Below are 12,010 nucleotides of genomic sequence, written 5' to 3' on the forward strand. Positions count from 1 at the left end.
GTCATCTGCTTTGAATCTGAGAGGGAAGTAGAAAGAAATCCCTACACCCTAAACAGTGAGGGGACTCTGTGAAAGAATGGAGATACATTCAAGATCCATTCCAAAAGCAGTTATTAAGTGCTGCCTGAGGTCAGCTGCTGAAGTCCAGCCATTGAGCTAGGTGCTGAAAAAATACAAAGTTCACAAGACATCTTTGCTCTTGGGGGAATTCTTTCTAGTCAGTGAAGCAGGAAAATAAATAAATAGTTACAGTGTGCTGTGATAAGTTCTGTGATAAAGCTGTCTGTTGGTTATTAAGGTAGCATGAAGGGAGGAGTCTGCAAACAGTGAATGCTTACAGCTTGTGCTGGGACTGGCGTGTCACAGGAAGTGAGAACAATAGCCAGGCACTGCTCTAAATTTTGTACATGTACTGTTGAATTCTCTACCACTCTGCGGTAGGTAGTACTATTAGCTCTATTTTATAGACTAGGTGCCTGAGGTGTTCAGTGCTTTAGTAATCTGCCCCAAAGCCACCAAGTTGGTGATGGGCAGAGCAGTGAGAAGTCAGTCATGGGAGGGAGAGCATCCCAGGCAGAGGAACAGCCTGTGTGAAGGTAGGGAGGAGTAAAAACACTTGGCATCCCAGGGAATCACCGGAATATAGAGGTAGGGAGGGCCGGGCAAGAGAGAATGGAAAAGTGAGAAGCCACAGGTTGTTGATGTGCTTGAAAACAAGTTTCAGTGGGGGCTTCTATCATATATGAAGAACTCCCCTGATGGCTATAAGCAGCGACTCCACCCCAGAGGGACTGCTCAACTGAAGCCTGAAAACAGGTGGGGGCATTCTTTCAACCCCCAAAGGATGCTCTCCTCCATCCTCAGAGACAGAAGAAATGCTAGTCTCCTCCACTGAAGCCTCTTCTGATCCCTCCAGGATAAAACAGAGGTGCCAGGTCATAGGGGAGGAAATGAAGGAGAAAGGAGTCAAGTCTGAACCCTGGGTCCGAAAGCTGATCACACCCCTTGGGCCCTGGGCAAGGAATGACCTCACTGCTAGTTTCTGCCCAGGCTTGAAGAAGGTGGGGAGCAAGACCACGTGCGGGAGCTGTCCCGGCCTGCTAGTTCCAGTTCTGCCACACCCTAGTCACTTGTGTCTAGGGGAATGCTTTCCTGTGCCTCCATTTACCTAACCACCCTATTTAAGCCAAAAGGATTCTTTCCACATAAAAACGCCCGCAGTCTTGCGCTAACCTAGGCAGAGAGTTTCCCACTGGGGCACACGTTTAAGGGCTCTGGGGTAGGGCTGGAGGTTCTCAAGGGTTGAGGCCACTGCCCCAAGGTCTTTTAACTCAGGGTCTGGTCCACCGCCCCTCTCTCTCTTAAGCACTGCCCTCCGCAGCTGCACTGCGGCGCCTTTAAACTCTCTCGGCCCTTGCCCCGCCCCTGGTCCGCCCCGTCCGAGGCGGGAGCAGGCTGAAAACCCCCGGCCCCACCCGGGCGATCCACTCGCGCTGCTGCCCCCGCCTCGAGTGCGCAACTCTCCGACCCACGTGAACCGTAAGCTGGAGGGAAGGGTCCTTGAGGGCGTGGGATGTGCGCGGTCTCCAGAAAGCGAGAATCCCTAGCTTGCGGCTTGCTCCAGCGGGCTTGCGGATCGAGGGCTGGCAGGCAAGGGTCCGTTGACTGCCCTGCCCCGCCCTGGGCTGTCAGGTCCGTCCCCAGGCTCTGACCCCTGCATTGTTGAGCGATGAGGTCAGGCGGTGTTGCTAGTGCATTGACGGGGCGTTCGTTGGGATCGGAGACTCTGGGACTGCGCTCCGCCCGCCGGCTCCAGTCCCGGGTCTCGCTGGGCGAGAAAGGGAGGGGGTCACGGATTATACGGCTGGCCCAGAGTGATGCAGGGTACAGGGTCCCGGCGCCCACCCATGGCCAGCTCCGCGCCGCCGGGGCTTCCCAGGCGACCCTTCACTTCCTGGTTCCAGGAGCACGTGTGGGTGCTGCCTGCCCTCTTCGTTTCTGAAGCTCGTTTTTCTGGGGACTGGCCGTCGCGAGTTGGGGCGAGGGGCCGCCGTGCTCGGGTCCCGCAGTGGCCTCGCCTTCTCGGGTTTGGGCGGGGACTTGAAGTTCCAGTCCTCTCCAGGAGGTCTCTCGCCCTTAAGCATCTGGGAGGTTGCAGCCCAGACAGCGCCTCGGGGTGCCCTGCCTGTAGGAGGCGGTGTTGGGGGAGGATGGCTGCTTTCCAGGCCTCCAGCCTCTACGGGAGCCGACGCCCCCACCCCTTGCCCCCTGCTGCTGGGAAAGTCGGTGGTGGCCGCGGGCGGGCAGGCGGGCTGCCCAGACCGCTGCGTCACCCCAGCGGCGGGCGGGGGGGTGATTCATCCCAGTAACGGCCTAGGGTGTGGCGAGTGGGGGCGACTGTGGGGGGGCGGACCAGCAGGACCGGAAATCGACTGCTGCAGACCTCCCCAACCCCCCTACCCCGCGCGCTCTGCTGGCCTCCTTGAGTCTCCTGGAGCCGCTACGGGTGATGTTCTGGGGAAGCTTGGTATCCGCTGGCAGAAAGAAGCAGGGTAGAGGTGAGAATGGACTTGTATGGGGATCCGGGGTAGGAGGAGACCCGTGGTTCTCCTAATTTTCTGACTCCAGAGCACCAGACAGGGACAGCTCCGGGTCTGTAACCGTACTTCCAATTTCTCCTTCCTAGTCCACAGGGAAGACTTCAAACAGCAGAGAAGGCCAAGGTAGGGTGAGGCCAGCGGGCCGCTACCCTTCCAGAATCAACAGCTAAGTCTGTCCAAGTGCAATTCTTCCCCCACGCCCCACCCCAGCCCGCCTGGGGATTGGCCTCTAATCCCCAACACTTGTAACTTCCCTTCTCCACATTCTTCTGTTCCCTCCACAGCTGCTTCCTTGAGGAATCCCTTGCACCTGTCTGTACCTGTGAAGCGACCCCTTTCCAAGGATCCCACTTCTGCTCCCCATGCCCTGCCTTGCCTCTGCTCCCGCTTAGCGCCTCCTGACCACTTCTGCACTTAGTGGATGTTTCTGCCTGGTGCCCCGACCCTGCCCCATTCCTGTGTTTGGTACACAGAAGCCATGGCAACGGCCCCCCCATACCCCTCCTCCCCTGCAAGCCTTGTGGCTTCCTGTTTGTGCAGCTTCAGCTTTCTCTTCTGCTCCCTGACTCAACAGCAAGGGGGCTGCCCCAAGGTGGCCCCTCAGTCGTAGGCCTCCCACCGCCCCTGCTCCCTGTGGCACTTCAGTTTAGAGGCAAGGGTTCCCACTTCGCTTTTTCAGGATAGTCTAAATGCCAACTCTGGGTTGGGAAGTCCCCCTGGGTCCTCTCTGCACAATGAATGGAGAGTCCCTTTGTCTTCACAATTCAACACCCCTGCCCCGGAGCCCTGGAATCCTCCCACCCCACCCCCATGTCCGCCTTTTCTTTGCATCAGCTCCTCAGCTCGGTGGGGTGAGGTAAGCGTCCCTGGTCCAGCCAGGGTCTGGGTGCGGCTGAGGGCTGAAGTGCCTTTTGCAGCCCCTCCCCTCTCCCAGCTGTTGTAACCTCGTGGGTGGGGGTGAGGGCTGTTCCCACCGCTGTCTGGAGTACCTCTGGAGTTCACCTTACTCACTGCTAGCCCACCCCCCAAGCTGTGCAGCTGTCTTCCCGTTGGACCCCCAGCTCTGGGCGTTTCCCGCACAGCTTCTCCCCACTCCAGTAGGCAAGTGGCTACCTTCCCTCCTTAAGGGGCGAGCCCGGGTGCGCCACTGCAGTCCCAGCAGCCACGGCTCCTCAGAGGCTGTCTGCTCGTGGGGGTGGGGAGAACAGCTGTGGGCAGGCTGCCTCATGGCTCGCCCTCCTGCCAGAGCTCTGCCTCATGGCTCTGACACCGCAGGGTCCAGGGCAGTGGCCCCGAGTGGAGCTGAGACACTGCAGCTGGGGCCTGTGACCTTGCCAGCTGTGTCCAGGCTCCAGAGTTCAGGAGGGCTCACCATCCACCTGAAGGTGGGCCTGGGGGCTGAGTCTGTCCTACTCCTCCATAGGCAACACTGGAGGGGTCAGGCTTTGGCCCTGCTCTCCCTTCGGTAACCCTATTCTCCGGGTTAATCATTCTCCTGTGCTTTCCTGGCCATAGTGATCCTGGGCCTCAGGCCAGTTGGCTCCATGGAGACACCGCCCTGAGGCCCAGGTGACCGCAGTGAAGCTGCTCCCAGAAGTGAGGTCTAGACAAGGGGCTGGGACAAGGGGGCTTCCTGGTGGCAGCAGCCTCCGGCCCCCTCTCCTTCCTTCCAAGCCTCCCAAGCCTATGTGGCAGGGTCACAGGCTCACAGAGGCTGAGTGGTGGCTGAGCCGTTGGGGCTGGGCTGGGGGCAGGGAATCTTGTCTGCTCTCTCCGCAGACCTCAGCCGGTCAACCAGCCTGCCCTCCCCCAGCTAAGTGTGTGTGTGGCTGGTGTGTGGGTCAAGGCCCAGACTGACATTTATCTGGCCTGGCTTTCAGGCTGGGTGAAGTGGGGGTGGGTTGCTCTTAATGAGGTTTAAAAATAGCTGATTTATGGGGAGGATCTCTGCCGGAAAAGTGCAGCCCCATAAGTTAGAGTCAGAAAGAGCAGCCCTGTTGGAGTGTGGGGAGGGGCGGCCTGAACTGAGCCCCGGCAGGGACTGAGGTGTGAGGGGGGTTGAGGCAGCTGCTGTCCCTGTGACCTGCCCGGAGGGTCAGGGAGGAGGCGGTAGGGGCTCAACCTGCTGTGTGCCTGACTTCATCCCTCAAGCCTGACCTGGCCTGGGGCCAGATTGGGGCGTGGGAGTGTCTCCCTTCCCTCCCCTCCAACTTAGGTGCCTGGTCAGGGGCATCCTCTTTTCTGTACAGTCAGCCAGCTCTATTCAGAGCAGAAAGAAGAGCCCATGGGGATGGGACAGGGGCAGGAAATTGAGTCCCATGCTGTCTCTGGTCCTGGCTCCCCCTTGACATGTGGCGTTGCAGGACAGGGCTCTGAGTGCGGGGACTTAGGCAGGGAGGTGGCGGGTGGGGACAGACTGCCCTCTATGAGGTGTGGGCTGTCAACTCAGGCCAGTGGTCAGGAAACCACCCCCCTCCCGGTTCTTCCTGACTGAGGTCCTCAAACTGATATCACCCAAGGCTCCTGAATTAGGCCTTATTCCTGCTATAACAAATTATCACAAATTATGTGACTTAAAGCAACATACATTTAATATCTTGCAGGGCTAAGTCTCTCTGGCTAAAATCAAGGGATCGGCAGGGCTGCATTCTTTCTGGGGGTGCCTAGGGGAGATTCCACGCCTTGCCTTTCTTCGCTTCTTGAGGCCACTTGTATTGCTTGGTTCACGGCCCTGTGAAACTTCATCATTGACTTCCTTCTCATTCTCCCACTTTGATTCAACTGCCTTCCTCTTTAACTTATAATGACCCTTGTTGTGAGTACATTGGGCCCCGCTGGATGGCCCAGGGTACTTTCCCTATCTCAAGATCCTTAATTCAGTCACACCCACAAAATCCCTTTTGCAATATAAGGTAACATTTGCAGGTTCTGGGAATTAGGACATAGGCACCTTTGCAGGAGCCATTCTGCCTCCCACTCCTTTTAGAAAGGAAAGTAGAATTAAGTAATACCTGATTTGTAATATAAAGTCCCATTGCCTAGTGAAATCTGTTAAGGGCCTACTCAGACCTACGTCTCCAGGAAGCCCTCCAGGCTGCTTCTGTCCAGGCAGGAGGTGTAGGTTCGATCCCTGGGTCAGGAAGATCCACTGGATGGCAACCCATTCTGATATTCTTGCCTGGGGAATCCCATGGACAGAAGAACCTGGCGGGCTACAGTCCATGTTGTTGGAAAAGAGTTGAGTTGACTTAGCAACTAAATAACAACATGATCTGTATAGTTCAATATTCATCCTGTACAACTCTTGTACTTTCCCATGTGCTGTCTTTGTCTGTCTGATGGTATTACGTGCAACTTTAGAATCAAGGATTTCTGTCTCTTTTGCAAGCCCCAGCGCAAATAGTGGGTGCTCAGTGAAAGTGTTAGTTGCTCAGTTGTGTCTGACTTTTTTGCGACCCCATGGGCTATAGCCCGCCAGGCTCCTCTGTCCATGGGATTTTCCAGGCAAGAATACTGGAGTGGGTTGCCATTTCCTACACCAGGGGATCTTCCCAACCCAGAGATCAAACCTACATCTCTCGCATCTCCTGCGCTGGCAGGTGTTTTCTTATCCATTAGTCCCACCTGGGAAGCTCAGTGAAAACCCAGTGGCTAATTGAGGGTAGATCTGTGCAGTCCTCTAACTCCTGGCATGGGTTCCCAAGCCACTGCATATTCTTTCCAAATCATTCTCCTTCCCAGACTGGAAATGGCACAGTTAGGGTTAGAATGACCAGTTTGCCTTTGCTAAAGCTGACCACCCCTAGTGAGGGGCTGAACCGCCAATCCTGGCCTCATTTACCCTATGTTGTATTCCAGTGGGTTTTATACTTCATTGTAGGAGTGGAGCCATTCAAATGAAATCTAATGGGAAGCCTCAATATAGTAGACAGGCTCCTGTCATAAGGGTGGGAGAACCCACCGGGGCCAAGGCGGAGATGCTCTCATTTGGCAGCTGTTCTCCCCTCCGGGGCCCACCTGAGGGATACGGCATGTGTCCCCGTGGGCGGTCCCCCACTCTGCAGGCTGCAGAGTGCTGACCGCGGGTCTGGCTGTGTCCTCTTCCCCAGTCCCCCACAGCCGCTGCCGCCACCCTCCGGAATGGCCAACAGGGGACCTGCCTACGGCCTCAGCCGGGAGGTACAGCAGAAGATTGAGAAACAATACGACGCTGACCTGGAGCAGATCCTGATCCAGTGGATCACCACCCAGTGCCGCAAGGATGTGGGCCGGCCCCAGCCTGGGCGCGAGAACTTCCAGAACTGGCTCAAGGACGGCACGGTAAGAGCAGGGCGCCTCCCACCAGAAGTTCTGGGGGAGCGGGGGTGGTCTCAGCTGAAGAAAGGAGTGCAGCCCTGTCCCCAGCTTTCCTGAGCCTGGGGATCTCCATTGAGCAGAGGCCCTCCTGTTTCTCCTCCCTCCCACCAAGGGAAGTGGAAGCCTTAGGTAACAGGAAGGAGGAGGAGCTGCAGGGGAAGGGCTGGGGGAGGTGTGCTCTAGTCAGTGATCCTTGAATAGCACGGCTCACTTTCTGGGCTCAGAGGCAGGGGCTGGGCAGGAAGGAGCCCGAGGCTTTCTCCAGGTGCAGTCAGAACTGTCCTCAGGTAGGAGAGGCACCTGTGTCGTTCTCTGGAGCTGAGGGTGGTGCCCTGTAATCTGTGTGGGCACGGCCTCACCGCTGCTGTCCTCCCCCAGGTGCTGTGTGAGCTCATTAATGGGCTGTACCCCGAGGGGCAGGCCCCAGTGAAGAAGATCCAGGCCTCCACCATGGCCTTCAAGCAGATGGAGCAGATCTCCCAGTTCCTGCAAGCAGCCGAGCGCTACGGCATCAACACCACCGACATCTTCCAGACTGTGGACCTCTGGGAAGGTGGGCCAAGGCCAGGGTCAGGGCAGTGTTGTCCAGAAGACCAGAGGTTGGCCTGAGCCATCTCCTCCAGGGAGAAGGGGCAGGTTTCTGGCACCCCAAGGACAGTCGAGTGTGCATGTGTCTACGTGTGTGCGTGCTCATTTGTTTGCGTTTCGATAGAGGACTTGACCATGTTGGAGGCTGGAATGGAGAAGAATAGGGAGATCAAGAGAAAAAGAATTTGGGGGCTGGGCCTGCTGACCTGGTGATACAGGTGGAATCCTGGCATTCTGGACCCTAGCCCCATGGAGGCTAATACAACCCCTCCTTCTTCCCAGGAAAGAACATGGCCTGTGTGCAGCGGACGCTGATGAATCTGGGCGGGCTGGCGGTAGCCCGGGATGATGGGCTCTTCTCTGGGGATCCTAACTGGTTTCCCAAGTGAGTACATTGGGCAGCCCAGGCTCTGGGCCAGCGTGGTAGTCATGCTCACTCCTGTCCCTGGGAAGCGCCCTCTACCAAGCACTTCGGCATCCCTTGTCTCTATCCTCACACCTTTACTGGGATAGCAAGGGACAGTCCCTTTTGAGAGATGAGGGGCGGTGAGCTCAGCGCTTTCTGAGGCAGAGCGGGCACCAGCACGCACACCAGAGAAGCCTGTGCTTTGCCCTGGGAGGACATTTACCGGGGCGGCCTCCACCCTCCTCCTAACCAGCGTTCACTTCCTACCCAGGAAATCCAAGGAGAACCCTCGCTACTTCTCGGACAACCAACTGCAGGAGGGCAAGAATGTGATTGGCTTACAGATGGGGACCAACCGCGGGGCTTCTCAGGCAGGCATGACCGGCTATGGGATGCCGCGCCAGATCCTCTGATCTGCTCTGCAGCTCTGCCCCTGCCCTCCGTGAATGGTTAATATATATGTTGTTGTGTTTTTTTTTTTTTTTTTTTTTTTTAGCATTGACATTCCCTGAGAGCCCTCGGGAGCTCTCGCTCTCCCTTCTGCCAGGGTCGGGGCCTGGCCTCTCTCCTCTGGGGTTGCCCGACGGTGGCCTCCCCCTTGTGCTTACTAATACATTCCCTTCTCCAAACACACAAAACTGGACCAACTGGCCTCTTTTCCCCTGGGACCAAGACTGGGGGGGCTTCACCCCCTCTCCGCACCATACCTCTTCTCTTTCCTCTGGCCTCTTCCCTCTGAGCCCTGTGCCCTAATCCATTCCTTAGCTGGGCGTCAGGGATGCGGCCTGACGGCCTTCTCCCCCCACAAGTATGCCTTGCCTACAGCTGTGACTGCAGGGACTTAATTTATAGGGAGGGGCCTGTGGCCACTGCCACCCCAGCCCCAGCTGGACTGCACTCACCACACTTCGGAGGCAGCCTGCCCTGGCAGAGGCCCCCAGGCTTCTCATTTTCCATTCCTTTTTGTGGCTAAGGGGTGGGGGTGAGGGGGCCTGGGAGGGAAGGCTGCTCACCATGGGCTGGGGCTTGAAAAATCTGAGTTTGCTGATTTAAATAAAGAATCTGTGTCTTTTTTTTTTTGGATGGACTCTGGCTGTGTCTGGGGCCACTGAACCCACTGTGAGGAAGGGAGGGATGGGGGGAAAGTACAGGCACTGGCTCCAGGGAAGAGGATTTTGAGATGGAAGGTCGCGAGTATCCCCTCCTCTTTGACTTCCTTCCCATTCTTTTTCTCACTTGTGTAGGTGAGGGGTTGAGAAGGGACAGGCCCTCCCGGCTGCCTTCAGGTTAGGCGTCATGATGACCGGATATGTGGGTAGTGTCTAGGGGGAGAGAGGCCCGCAGCTAGCTGGGCCCTTCCCACAACCAGAACGGCTGTCAGTCGCTGCAGGAAGGTGGGGCTGGCCATCCCCACAGTCCTGAGTCCTGACAAGTGTCTGGGTTGGAGGCCCCTCCCACAGGCTTGATGCCAGGTGGCTTCTGTTGGAGCTGGCCAGACCAGCTTGGGGGGTGGGGTTGCAGTGGTGAGGGTCTGGTGAACAGGGCCATGAGTGAGCTGGAAGGAGTTGGTGGTGACTGGAGGGAGGAAGCCTTGTTGATCAGACACTTAGGAGCTGCATGTTCTTGAGAACCTAGCAGCATCTTCTGGATGGGTGGCCTTGGACCACAATTGTCAAATTTTGGGTCGGGTTGTCCTGACTCCTTCCCCTGACCTGCGCAAGAATGTTCCACCTGTAATTTCCAATCCCACGGCCTTCCCATCAGATCTGGCCCTGGGCCAGCCCTCCCCACTTCAGCTCCCACCCCCACCAGCCAGCCTGGCCTCCACTGTCCCTCTCCCCACTTTTACTACATTTATCTTTGTTTCCTGAGGCGGGAGAAAGCCGCAGCATTGTGCGTGGGGGTGGCAGAATATGCAGTGGTAGATAACCAGAGACCTTCCAGAGAAGCACCTACTGTGTGCCAGGCCCCAGGCCACTGCTGTACATTAGCCATTAGCTCAGGGACTCTCCACCTTATCCAAGCCCCAGCCATGGGTGAGATAGTATTTGCTTGCCTGCTGCACTCCCTTGGGTTGTGGCACAGATAAGATAGGCTGCCGCTTATGTGCAAATTCCCAGGGAGTTAGCTCTCACTCCACCCCATTATCTCCCAGTTATCTCCCATTCAGGAAGGCTTTGTGGAATGCCAGTAAGGAAGAGTGATGTCATTGCAAAGACAACATTGAATTCACTGATATTTAAACTGAAAAATCCTTTGCACTCTTCTCTGATTTAACTATTAATAGCTACAAATTATTGGCCACCAGCCTCACGACTTTCTGGGACCAGCACACCACAGAGCCAAGACTGAGAACCACTGTGTTCTCCCAGCAGATTCCCATGATAGTGCATAAAGTGGAAATTACTGTATTATTCCTTCATTTTGTTACCAGATGAACACACTGGATCTCAGGACAGGAAACTTGCCCAAGACCACATAAGGAGTTAGTGGAGGGACTGGGTTTTGAGGGCTTCCCTGGGGGCTCAGTAGTAAAGAATCCATCTGCCAATGCAGGAGATTCAAGAGACACAGGTTCGATCCTTAGGTTGGGAAAAGCCCCTGGAGAAGGGAATGCAACCCACCCCAGTATTCTTGCCTGGAAAATCCCACGGACAGAGGAGCTGGCAGGCTATAGTTCATGGGATCGCAAAATAGTCGGACACAACTTAGGGACTGAACAACAAGTAGAGTTTTGAATCCAGGTCATCCTGGCTGAGAGCTCACTGAGCCTTGCTGCTCCAGCTGGGACTGAATTTTGAGAGGTGCTCAGCCTCCCTCCTGGCTGCAACCTCTACCCACCAACAAGCTGTGTGTGGCCCCTCCATGTCTCCCCTTAATCCATCAGTGTAGGTTCAGCTCCTTCCTTCTGGAAATGACCTCCACTGACAACTCAACATTTTGTTTGGTTTTCTGATGGCTTCATTCCAGCTTCATTCATCCTATTTGAGGTCACAGTTTCATCCCTAATCTGGCCCCTCATATTTCCTGCTTCTCCATCAGGCCCTGGAGGCCAGAATGGGTCCCAGCCCTGGGCCTGGAAGGAAGAACTTCTCTGAATAGCACCCCCTTTCCCTGCCATCTCCTAGCAGTTCATTTCCCATGGCTCTCCACACTGGGGTTCCCCAACACCCTGTGCCTGCAGGTTCCGCTGCCCCGAACAATCTCCCCTCCCAGGTGTCACCGCGGTTCCTTCTCTCCTTCAAGTCTTTGTTCAAATGTCACCTTCCAAGTACTGCCTTCCCTGGCCACCCTATTTAAAACTACACACTCCACCCTCAACCTGCACCCCATCATCCTTCCCTGCTTTCTCCTATCACCACCTGATACCCAATAAAATATACTTATTTTCTGGCTCCACCCACAGAATGCATAGTCTTTAAGAGCAGGTTTGTGTTGGTTTTGTTGATACAGAGTAGTGCCTGGCATGTTGTGGGTACTGGATAAATATTTGTTGAATGAATGAATGAGTGAATATCACAAGGCCCTCATGCTCCCGAATCCCATGGCATGGTGCCCAGCCAGCCCAGCGTCCCAGCAACCAACCCAGCCTCTCATGGGATCTGAAATAGAACCAGCCTGTCTGTCAGTTTCTGATGCTTCCTCATTGTTCATTTCCAAAGGTAAGAACCTGAGAAGTCAGTCCTCCCTACATCCAGAGTAGTGGTGGTTGGGAAGGGGATGGAGAGTGGTTTGTGTGCTCTGTGCACATGGAAGGTGCACTGAGGACTTGGCAGGAAAAAAATGGGAGGAGGGCAAGGGGAAGAGGGAAGAGTCAACTTTGGTTCCTTTACTCCTTGTGTTCAGCCTTGAAGTGGAAAATCACTGTGTAGGTAAAGGGGAAGTAGGCTTGGCCTGTGGTGGCTGATGGGGAGGAGAGATGGAGCAGGGAGGCAGGGAGCAGGGGAAGGAGGAGCAGTTCGGCACGGTCTGTTCCTGTGTACTGAATGTGCATCCAGGTGTGTGAGAATTCACAGCACAAGGGCTCACGGAGTGACCGTGTGTGGAGGCTGCCTGCGAG

The 12,010-nt window shown here is 55.9% G+C and overlaps 1 protein-coding gene across 2 annotated transcripts; it reads left to right on the forward strand.

Annotated features, from left to right (window-relative positions):
• Positions 1–1,441: 1,441 nt before the first annotated feature.
• On the forward strand, positions 1,442–9,001 carry TAGLN2 (transgelin 2). 2 transcript variants are annotated; one of them, XM_068963897.1, is made up of 5 exons: positions 1,442–1,539; positions 6,710–6,920; positions 7,335–7,509; positions 7,827–7,929; positions 8,222–9,001. In XM_068963897.1, the coding sequence occupies exons 2-5, from the start codon at positions 6,741–6,743 to the stop codon at positions 8,361–8,363; spliced, it is 600 nt and encodes a 199-aa protein (XP_068819998.1). In that variant the 5' UTR covers positions 1,442–1,539; positions 6,710–6,740; the 3' UTR covers positions 8,364–9,001. The 2 variants fall into 2 exon arrangements, with proteins under 2 accessions (XP_068819998.1, XP_068819999.1); XM_068963898.1 differs by lacking the exon at positions 1,442–1,539 and adding an exon at positions 2,390–2,558.
• The last annotated feature ends 3,009 nt before the right edge of the window (positions 9,002–12,010 follow it).

This window comes from Capricornis sumatraensis, chromosome 2 (assembly GCF_032405125.1).
Source record: "Capricornis sumatraensis isolate serow.1 chromosome 2, serow.2, whole genome shotgun sequence".
NCBI classification, from domain to species: Eukaryota; Metazoa; Chordata; class Mammalia; order Artiodactyla; family Bovidae; genus Capricornis; species Capricornis sumatraensis.